An 11,717-nucleotide genomic window follows, 5' to 3' on the forward strand; every position below is an offset into this window, starting at 1 on the left:
TTCAGACGTCGGCCGCTGCCCTGGCACACTCAAACACAGAGCACTGCACCCCCAGTCGAGGCAACAATCTGTCACCATTGACTTGTCAATACTGAACCGTACATTGCAATTCGAACTATTGCAGGAACTTTAAACTGTACACCCTCGGATTCCTGAGCTGTTAAATATCGCACCACTGGATATTCGTCACGGTGCTGCCACACGCCATGAACTAAACCGATTGGAAACCGACACAAACCTCCTGCCCATCGACGTCCATCCGACTAATATCCCACAGTCACGCCCAGAACCGTCGCGAGGGTTATGGCGAATCGGGGCGACAGCCCTTGGCCCCGCGCTTTGGGGGGGGGGGGACGGCGCGTTTCGACGTCACGGCGTCAGGTGTAGTTTGAAGGCGTCAGTTGTGGCTTGTCCCGGGCCCCGCACCCCCCGAGTGACGGCCCTGTGACCACGGCTGAGATACAGAACACGGAAACACGCGGCGCAAACTCCCTGTGACTGGAATTTTAACATGGAAGTTGTGTTCGTGGCCATCCACCACCACCACACACTGCCCCGGTTCCACCTTGAACGGAAACAACCGGCAGCACGGGAATAGAATCCGCACCAACCACGGAAGATGCAGAGGAGAAAGTTAAACTCCCAGTGCAGGAGCAGTGTGACAGGAGTATGACAAATGGCAGCCGTTAATTATTTTCTGTTGCAGATAAACTGGCTCGCTACTGGCAGCCAAATGAAATTCTGTTTACAAAAAAAAACAGGAAATAGCAATGACACAATCTCTCAAAATCCAAGGTCTTAATCGTATTAATACTCAATAGCATCGATATATCAAGACCGACAAAAAATAGGAACAGCCACATTGAGACAGCGTGCAGGTCGTGGCAACTTCCCCAAATAGATATTCTTTGGGTCTTTCGGTAAAGTCACGTAGATAGGTTTAAAGAAAATAACCAAAAACGAAGACGTTTCGATCGTAACACAAGCGGTCGTCATTATGTGTTGCGAGCGAAATGTCTTCGTTTTTTGTTATTTTCTTTGAACCTATCTACGTGACTTTACCGAAGACCCAAATAATATGAATTCCTGCAGTCACGAAAGCTTTAAGTCAAGATTTCCCCATATAGAACCTGGCAATCAGATTCGCTGTCGCCAATATTATTCGCGTAAAATACAGCCCAATTTTTCAAGCCACTGCTTGATGAAGGTCACCCCCCACGCCGTATCGATGTGAAGGTTGTATGACCATACTTCACCACTCTGGTCAGTGCGGGTTGGTAAAGGGGTGCGGGGGCCAGCCCCGTCAGTCGTGACCGGTAATCGACCCCATATCGCCGGGCTCAGGAGTGCTCCCGAGTCGAGGACACTGGGGCACACAAGTAGGAGCGCACGCGAGTCGCACGCGCCACGCAGCGCCACGCGCAGCAGCGCCAGGCAGCAGGAGCAGCAGCAGCAGCAGGAGGAGGAGGGTGCCCCCCCCCCTCCCGCGTGCCGTCCAAGGCGGTGAGCGCGCTGCGCTGCGAGCCCGACCACCCGACTTGGATTCCCGCTCGCGGCCAACACCGGTGAAAGCGATTCTATTATCTGATGAAGCCGTCCTGGGCCTCCCCTAGGTTGACTCGGCGTCAACAGAGTACCTGGCGCGGTGTGTAAACATCGCCACTAGGGAGACAAAGGCGGCCGAGCGTGGTGCTGGTCACTCACAGCCTCGTGTGCTGTGCCGGCCTTCATGGGTGCTCGCTAACAGCACTTGCCCCAACAGTCTGTTAAGGCTATAGGGGGGGCTTCTTAAAACACACAAATATTACACAGGAAGCGGCTTCATGTACACACTACTGCACGCACACACAAACCCGCACGGACCCACGAACGACACCCCGCAAACCACTCTCCCTCCCCCCAGCCGCCCCCATACCCCCGGTAGCTGTGGAAGTAACCACCACCCAAGGCGCGGGCTGGGGCAAGTGTAGCAGCGAAGTTAGTAGTAGTGATGGTGGTGGTGATGCAGCACATGGACACACGCGTGGAACTGTGGGGAGAGAGCACGGCATCCTCACCTCGCATCGTTGCGCGCACACGAGCTCTTGTGCACGGTGACGTGAAACCCGAAGAGGATCCCGGCTCCCAGCACACACAGCACCACGAAGCCTTTAATGGCCAGGGTCTTGGGCAACACCGCACGGAGGATGCCGCTCACCAACAGCGCCATGGCGCTCGCACGCGGGTCGCTTGGTTCGCCGAACTCTGCGAGTCGCCTCGTACTTTTGACACGACCGTAGCCCTTTGTTGTTGGGGGGGGGGGGTAAGACTTGTAGGGAATGTGCGGCTTTGTGATTGTTGAGGCCAGCAGGTCTCGTGGCGAGCGTCTCGAGGAGGAGCGCCTTGCAGAGGGGCTTTTATTCGCGGCCAATGCCTGGCGGGCGGGCGGGCGGGCTCTTCCGTCCGCGTGTGCGCCGATTGGCTCCGGGCTGGTGGCAGCGCTCATTGTGCTCAGGTGTCCACTCGCTCTCAACCTGCCCCCGACGTGCCCTGGCTCGGAGGGTTTCATTGTTCCCCCGCCTCTCTCTCTCTCTCCCTCTCGAAAGTCGCTCACACAGAGCGGACAGAATGTGAAGTTCAGTGAAGAGCAACGCTGAGCTGGCATTACTCATGGCGAGTGGCGGTGTGTTTTTATAAGGCGCTCCGGATAGTAAGACGCACATGTGTGCCCGGTGTCAATAACGTTATACAACAACAACACTCACAATAAAGTTATTTAAAAAACGCATTCGTCAATAACAGTGGCCTGAAAATGCAAACATAATAGGCGACGTTTCGGGCAATGACCAGTCTTCATAGTACTTCAATAGATGAGAAACAGTGGACGATGATAAGAGTTGGAGACTCGCTCTCGTTTACATCACGGGACCCTGATGAGAACTACATTTTTAAAATGTTCCGTGATGCACAGTTTTTAAACAGGCATAGGGAGTTAGACTCAGACAGACGACCTCTTCAATAATGACAAAGTATTGTAAAATAAACTCATTCACATAAAAACGCAAAATTGCTCAATTATAAAGTTAAATAAAGTTATACAAATCTGCACTATGAGATCTCTTTTACCAGTGGCAAAATATACAAATCTGGTTAAACAAACACACCTACCGGATTATAAGACGCTTTAAAATTCACAAGGGGGAGTGGAAGTACATCTTATAATCCTGATGAGACGGTAGTTGGGTTTTATCAATCGATTAAATGGGGCGAGTGGAATTTAGCTTGTGTGTGGAGGACCCCACCCTGAACACCCCCTCCCCAGGTATCCCCCCAAGGCACCCCTCCCCCCAGGACCCCCCCTCCCCCCACCACGAAGGGGAGGGGCGTGCGGGCTCTGATTGACCTCCGGCGAATCAGAGCGCTGGGAACAATGCCAGGTGAAGCTGGAAGCATTATTTAGAACAATTGGTTCCGCTGCATTCTTTTTCATGACTAGTGAAATGTAATTAAATATTATAACAATGTAATGAGACTATCATTGAGCGGTGTAATATTTGAACTGAGCCAGTATTGATGAGTACCACACAAAGGGGAGCGGTGGCGCAGTGGTCAGCGCACTGCGATGTGACCCCTGCGGCGTGAGATTAAAAACCACGCCACGGGTGACATTGGACAGGCGGTGGTGACGCACGCATGGACGTCAATACTACGGAGGCCAGGGTTGGTGGATCACCGCTCAAATCACTCCCTTTCTGCGAAACTCCCTACCCGTGGGCACCGAGGTGCCATACCCTGGCTCGCCATCAGAACGCAGCGCAGCAAACTGTGGACTGATATAATTTGCCCCTTCTGTGTGGGATATAGCGTTGCACCCTCACATGCGTCGGGGTTTTTCTTGCGGGTGCTCCAGTTTCCTCACACACGTAGTATAAACAACACTCCATCGTTACTAGTTGGCTGTGTCGGGTGGTGGCGGGTTTAACGACACTCCCTAATTGGTTGAAACCATCTTAGCATGTAGAGGCTTACAAAACAATCGTCTGCACCGGCTCACCGCCTGGCAGCCTTCCAGCTTGGTCTGTGGTTCCGTGGCGACTTTGAGATGCAACGATCACGAACGACGACACTTTATAACATCATTAGAGTCGCTTAAAGTGAAATCCAACCTCCTCCGAGCCACCCCCTTCACCAACCCACAACGACCAGCGCGGTGAAGTATGGTTAAACCACTCCCACGTGTCTCTTCTACATTCAGCATTGGAATGACAAACGGCTGGACTTTGTCACATCTTTATTTCTGAATCCCCACGCGGAGCGGGCAATGCGCGAGCCAGGCCAGTGGGGGGCGAGAGACAACGGAGTCCGAGCGAGGCGTGGGGGCTGCGTTTAAATCAATCGAGGAAGAACACAAACCAGCAGACCCCCCCCTCCCTTTCTTCCCACATGTGTCCCTCCACAGTCAAACTAAACGCTTCTTTACACGATTCCCATCGGCCCCACGGCCTTCCGGGAGTGATTCTTTTCAGCAGCAACCTCTGCACCGGTTTCGTTGTTCCGTGTCTCACCGGCGGAGCGAAGTTCGCTGAAACCCACGTGGCTCCTCCCGCCGTTCTGTGCGCCTCTCATCCTGACTCTCCGGTTTCCTCCCATGGCGAAGCACACACACACAACCTCACTGGTTTTTGACCAAACATCCCAATGCTGAAAGGTTATCCGCAAATTAACCAACTGGGATTGCGCAGCTGCAACATCGCCCTCTCCCCCTCCCTGTTACTGCGACAAACGTGGCAGGACCCTGTGGCAGGACCCTGTTACTGCGACAAACGTGGCAGGACCCTGTGGCAGGACCCTGTTACTGCGACAGACGTGGCAGGACCCTGTGGAAAAAAACTCTTGGGATTCAGTTGAGTCTTTCTTAGGAAAACAAGCAAAATAATAAATACATAATTTGTATTGATACCGGAAGGTATAAATAGGTTTCAACTAAAAAAAACGATCAAACTATTTTTATTTTACCAGGTAAGGCCCAGTGAGATATCTATACAGCTCTTTTTCAGGCACGACCTGGTCACAAATGATGGCTCAACGAAGTGGCTTATCATGTGGACATTTATAGCAAACAAATACTCTAAATGCATTTTTCTAAATGTAGAAGAAAAACCGGAAGACCCGGAGAAAAATTCACGCGACCATGAGAACATGTAATCTCCATATATATACAGCAGGCGTCAGGACTGGGATCGAACCCATGGCCTCCAGTATTCCAGGCGAGGTAATTAACATCTCGTTAGCGTGGCGGTCAGACAATGGTGGTGGTGCTCGTTACTGGACATTGCTGGATGTGCAATGAATACGATTTAAAACCCCAACTTACATTCAACACGTGTTTTGCCCCGTCACGTGTGTATGTCCGTGACGGTGTTTGTACGCACGTGACGATCTTATTTGTCTTCGTTGGTTAGTGGGGAGGTGGATCTTAACACGTTTGGGGAAACCATTACATGGCGGAACTCACGCATCGATTGTGCTTCACAATATTGGCCGAAAAAAACATTATACCTTGAATTTACTTTAGGTCTCTCTCCACGCTCGGAGCGCTTTGTTGAATTCCGCCTTGCCCGTGCACTAGACAAACAGGCCACCTCAGCCTGTAAAGCGGATTGCGAGCTGATCGAGGAGTTGATGAGCCACACGGGAAAGCACACAGATTATGAGACGATGACCACGGCGCGTCTCGAGATGCCCGACGTCTCTGGCTTGACAACGCGCGCGCGCACGCGCTGATTGCACAATCTGATCCATTTCGGTGAACCCGGATGGCGGCTGAGAATTGGGTTGGCTTTGTACTTTAACGAGACTGTTTGTATTACAATATCGACATTTTGTAATGCGACCAGAGAACACGGGAACACGTCCGACTCGGAATGAGTCAGCACATATTCAAATGGTAACTCAAATGTCCAGGTGACGATAAAAACCCATCACGCAAAAGCAACTTGTACGCAGGTCGGTGGGAACAAATGTATTTAACAACACAGAGAGGTGTGCGGTAATGCACGTACGAACGCTTTTAGCCAGACTACCAGCTCTAAATAACAACGTATGGTCATGTTGTCGTTCAGAACTCAAGGAGTTGAGGCAATGTGGCTGTCCTACCAAAGCACAGTAGTGACACGGAAACCTTGACGTGGTATTCCTTTCCATTGTCTTACAAGTACAAAACACCGATGCAGGCCTGTGGCTGCGCTCGTGGGCTCCTTTCGTGGAAAGTCGGGGAGGCCTTTGGTGGTTCGCTAATGCCTCCTCCATATAGGTGGCGTTCTGGCCGAGAACGACCCTGGCAAGGCCCATCCTGAAAGTGAATCTTGAGACTCGGTGAGGCTTTCCTGGATATATAACATCACAATCATGAAACGACTTTCGTCAGGAGTATAGTTAAACATTTCACAATAAATAGTAATTCATTGAAACTCTTTCGCTGATAAAGTAAATTGTCTCCAAAAATGACAAGAGACACGCGCGTGCATTTCCCAGCATGAATGGATTATGAAATGAATGTGGTAATAGTTTTAGAAAATTGCCTTAATCAATAGCAACTGTAACAATAATGTAGATTTTTTTAAATGCAAATCACGTAAAATCTTGACTTAAAGCTTTTGTGACTGCAGGATTGAATATTATTTGGGTCTTTCGGTAAAGTCAAGTAGATAGAATATAAAATAATAAAAAATAATAAAAAAATATCACGTTTTATTTTATTTTTATTTCTTAGATTTTTTTTGTTTTCTATTTACTTGACTTTACCGAAAGAAGCAAGAATATGAATTCCTGCAGTCACGAAAGTTTAAAGTCTAAATTTTACGTGTTAACAATAACACAATATAAACGGTGCAGTACCATTATATAGATATGATGACGATGGCACAAAAAGAGTCACGTGATATAATTTCCATGATGGATTCCTCGTGAGAGAAGTGCCCCTCAGCTCATGAGGTGGCCGGTGGGATTGCGACATCGCCAGACCATGAGAGATGGCGACAGCTTTTATCCATCAGAGCATTGACCTTGGCTGATTTGCATAATTATGCTGGATGGTACTATCACGCAATATGCCCTCGTGTCATGCTCTTGATATAAAGGTGCGTACCCAGGTAGCTGATGTATAAGATATTTTACTGATGAACGTGCGTTTGTTTGTAAGCCATATCTCATCGAAAGGAGTCAAAGTCAACCACACGCATAGGAGCTGCGGATTTATCAACGCCAATTGCGCTCGGCTGACCTCTTGTTTGCACACGTGGAGTACAAGCAAACAGGAGCACACACAACATAAAATGAAAGGACCTGGGCATTTACTGCGGTTTTGATAAATGGCTTGACTTACAGGTGCGTCATCGCTCTGTTGAAATAGGAACGATTCCCTGAGCGAGCGGAAAGACAACACGAGCCGAGCAAACGTAGCGAGAACTTTCAATGATATCCGTGTGCGGTCTTCGTGCGACGTTTAGAATAAATGCACAGCGTGAAGAATGGGGTTTGTTATTGCACGCAGCACAGCCGTGGAATGGAAAATGCCTCTGTCTGTCCACGTCAGCCGCCCGCCTTCTGTGTACTTGGACACAAGCTACGAGTTGGTAGGTACCACAACGCATGGGGCGGTAAGGTGGCTGAGTGGTGACACTCGTGCCTCACATCAAGAAACCAGTGGGTTTGATGTGTCCAGCTTCTATGTTCTCTCCCCTCGATCTGCATGGGTTCGCCAGTTTCCCCCCATAGCTAAAAAAACACGTACAATGTCACTGGTATTGACAAAACATTCCATTGCTAAAACATATTACCTGCAAATTACTCAATTGAGATTACACACAGCAACATGTTATGTAACGAACGTGGCGAGACCCTCATGAATAGGAGGTCTGAGGCTTCCCTCGGTAAACAAGCGGCATGATGATAGTCATCATTTGGGATCGTGTATGTGCCAGCCCTTGGCTTGGCTGGTGAGTATAAATATTCAGATTCTGTATAGTTTGTCGACGTGCTATATGTTTGTCTAAAGGTGATACATACGCTGTGTACTCTAAACATCGTGTCTTGAGAAACCACCGTTGTATCAGAGGAAGAGGTATCACCAATTTATCACTGGTACACTAATGAATGAAACGGTTACTCCGTACAATATTGAAAAGCTTCAAGTTTAAATAAAATTTAATGCATATAATCAGTGTGCCGAAAGTAATGTCTCCAGAATGAGACTTGAGTCTGTATCAACATCGTCCATAATTTGTCAACTGAATATAAAGTATATATATATAGCACGGTTAGCTATGTACGGTCTGAAGGAAGTTCAACACACTGTGGAGGCAGCGAGGGTCGGTGAATCGCAAAATTGTTCCTGCCGAGTGGTGGAGGATTTGTACGGGATAGAGTGTTTCCCCCTCGCACGCGTGTGGTTTCTCCGCGTGCTCCAGTTTCCTCCCACATGTAAACACTCATTAATGGACCGATAACGTCTCCATATATAGAGGACGACAGAACTTTGGCAATTGTTGGTGGCGGCTCACTGCCTGGCTGCTGCTGCTCCTGCTGCCTTCCCGCTCGTGTCTGTTGTCCCTCCTCCTGGCGCCTGTGAGTCCCTGTGGTCTCTCTACAAGAGTGCCGACAGAAGAGCGCCTTGTATTCCTGCTCATGACTATGGATCAGCAACATGAACATTTACAACAACGTGGAATGAAGGCGAGGAAATACATTGAGAGAGAGTAAGAAAAAGCCCAAGTTGAAGACAGCGCCGTATTGACTGTTACGAGTGGTTGGGTGGGGGGCTTAGGTGGGACGCGTCGCTAGCCAAAGGTAGGAAGGTGTCTGAGAGGAAATTCGCCGTGGAGATGGAGCGATGAAATCAGCTCCCATGCAGGATCCAGACGGATTGTTACATCGCACGAGCATGAGACATGCGACGCCTTGGGGAGGCCTTCATCCAGCAGTGCTTCGATCTTGGCTGATGATAATGATTATACCCATCCGAGGCACGTGACACGGCTTCTTTCACAACATGGTTTCATCACTAAAGTACATTTGCAGACCTCAGATGTTGTGTAACCACGTCCACGTGCATTGGCTGTTGCTGAAGACTTGCTTGGCACGAGATCTGTTGTCAAACAATGCCTCGATTCTGTTCACCATCAGCAGCAGATCTCTTTCAATGCAACGCTGAAACATTGATTTCAAACTCCAGAACTTATTTACAGTTAGAAAATAAATAAGCTGACCGCAAGCCTCTTTCCAATATCTGACCCTCCATATAATATCAGAGTACGGTATATATTTTTTACACATCCCACCAGCCATACGGCCTTCTAGGAGTGCGTGATTTCAGCAGCATTGGTTCAAAACAAGCAAAAAGTTTGAACCGGTTTCGACATTCAGTCTCATTTTAAACACATTATTTGGTGACTGCTACTGCTCTGGCAGTGATCCACAATTAACAAAAACAAAGTTTAAAATACTTTCGTTAATCATACTACCTTAAAGGAAAAACATACGTGTAATATACGACGCTTTGGGGAATGGTCATTCTTCTTGTGTGTGCTGTGCAAAGGTCTTTGCCCGAAACGTCGCCTATTGTATATATGTTCCCTTTAAGGCCAGTGTTACTGGCGAATGTGTTGAGTTGTAATGTCTCCAATTACCAATTGTGGTCTATGGAAGATGAACAGCCTATTGGTGAACAGCATGTATAGTTGTGTATATTGGCTTTAAAGTCATAGTTTCTCATTGCTAAAATCAGTTATCGTGAATTTACATCAAAGCAGTATCCGAATAGCTCTTGACACAATGTTGACCGTGGAGAAATAACCAAGGTGGCAAAGGGCTGTTTGGTGAAACCAAGGTAACAGAAAATACGCAAGACTAATTGCTTAGCTTCCACCTGTTCTGTTTTCCTGTACTGTAGTGCATAATATCGTGTCGACATTTGTGCTTTCATAAGAAGAGAGGAAAACACAGGATTATTCCGGTCAAGCATCGGGTGAGGTCTCAGCTGTTTAGTCAAATAAAAAGCTTCCCTAATGTCACGAACTACATTTCAGTGAAAGGCACTGTAGAGAAATGAAACATGTTAACAGTCATACATATAATGCAAGGCACACAGTGCAAAGGCTTAAGCTCAATGTAAATAAAGTAAATGTCCACAGTGCAAAACCTTTCCACAAGATTATGACTTTACCAATAACGCTGTCGTTTGTTGAGAGTTTAGAAAAATCTTATGTAACGATACCTTCAGATGGTAAACAATTTTTCATAATTCTAGATTTGAAGCTTTCGTGACCGCAAGGATTCATACTCTTTGTTTTTTTTCATAAACATATGGGCCATTGTCTCATCTACAGTTCTCTAAAGTATTCCAATAATCTACGCGTGCAGTTCAGGAGCTTGTCGACCATGTAAATCAGGCTGCATCTGTCAGTGAAAGTCATATCGAGATATGTATTCTTGTCACATATACTACTCCGCAATGGAATGTGCTTTTGGAGACCCAAAGTGCTGCATTGTAAGGAATATTTACTAGACCGACATACTCACCCAATGACCTTTTAATTCACCTTCGGGGCAACATCCAATGAGTCTTCTTAAGTGCTTTTGAAAAAACTTGCTGACGGAAGGCCGCAGTAGGGGGCCGTCCATAAATGACGTCACGCGATTTTGGACGATTTTTGACCCCCCTCCCCTCGTCACACGGCGTCACAAAAAGTCAGACCCCCCCTCAAATATAAGGTCACAAAGCTCTGCCCCCCCCCCCAAAATATTAAACATGCTTCAAATCGCTTTAAACTATTGTCATTGTAGTGCGTATTTAATGTGGCGCTGCACTCTGATGTTGTAGGAGAAAACATTTATTAAAAAGTTGATTTATTTAATTAAGTAGAACGTGTTGTCTATATTTATTTAAAGTTGCGCATTTTGATGTGACGTCACATTTCTCAACCCCCCCCCCCTCGTCACACATCGTCACAAATGTCTGACCCCCCCCACCCTAGGTGCGTGACGTCATTTATGGACGGCCCCTAGGCACGTGATCGTGTCCTTGCTTTGAGGTGATTATTATGTTTTGTTTTTATTGTTTTGTTACTTCCCTTCTGCGTGACTTTACCGAAAAAACCAAGAAGGTGATTGGCTTGTTTACATGCTTGCAATTGCAGGCTCACCGTTGGCTCCATGTTGCCATGTGCTGTCTGGAGCGTGGTGTATTACATGTGTAATGCGAGCATAAATGGGGTTGTTGCTGAGCTCTGGTCCAATCACACGGCCCGGGGTATTGGGGGGCGGAGCCTGGTCTGTGGGGCGTGTGGGAGGGGCCACCGTTCACCTCGGCAGCTCCAATGGGAGGCGAGGTGAATGGGGGCGGAGCCAGCGGGGTAGTATGGGAAGGCCGGATCTGACGATCCGGAAGGGGAGGAGTCAGGGTCACGTGGGGGGAATGTATATAAGTGGGAGCCCGGAAGAGATCGGGGCAGTCAGGGGAAGTTAAGAGGCTGAGCCACGTTGGGTGGTGAGGAAAGATCCGTGCCATCGGCCACGTGGCCGAAGGACCTCTGCACGCCGTCGGCCAGCGGAGTGCGGGAATAGAGGAGCTAACAGAGGAGCGTGCGGAGCACGCGAGAGAGAAAGCGTGCGCGGCACGCGAGAGAGAGAGCGTGCGCGGCACGCGAGAGAGAAAGCGTGCGCGGCACGCGAGAGAGAGA

General features: G+C 48.4%; 1 protein-coding gene across 1 annotated transcript in view; it reads right to left on the reverse strand.

The window, feature by feature from the left end:
- Positions 1–2,489, reverse strand: part of LOC144726491 (alpha-N-acetylgalactosaminide alpha-2,6-sialyltransferase 2-like) — a 31,114-nt gene extending 28,625 nt beyond the window's left edge. Inside the window, exon 1 of the mRNA XM_078605262.1 lies at positions 2,058–2,489. Coding sequence (XP_078461388.1) covers positions 2,058–2,485 — 428 coding nt within the window. The 5' untranslated portion in view covers positions 2,486–2,489. The remainder of the gene's footprint in view (positions 1–2,057) is intronic.
- Positions 2,490–11,717: the final 9,228 nt, after the last annotated feature.

Source organism: Lampetra planeri, chromosome 23 (genome assembly GCF_965212315.1).
Source record: "Lampetra planeri chromosome 23, kcLamPlan1.2.h2, whole genome shotgun sequence".
Lineage (NCBI taxonomy): Eukaryota > Metazoa > Chordata > Hyperoartia > Petromyzontiformes > Petromyzontidae > Lampetra > Lampetra planeri.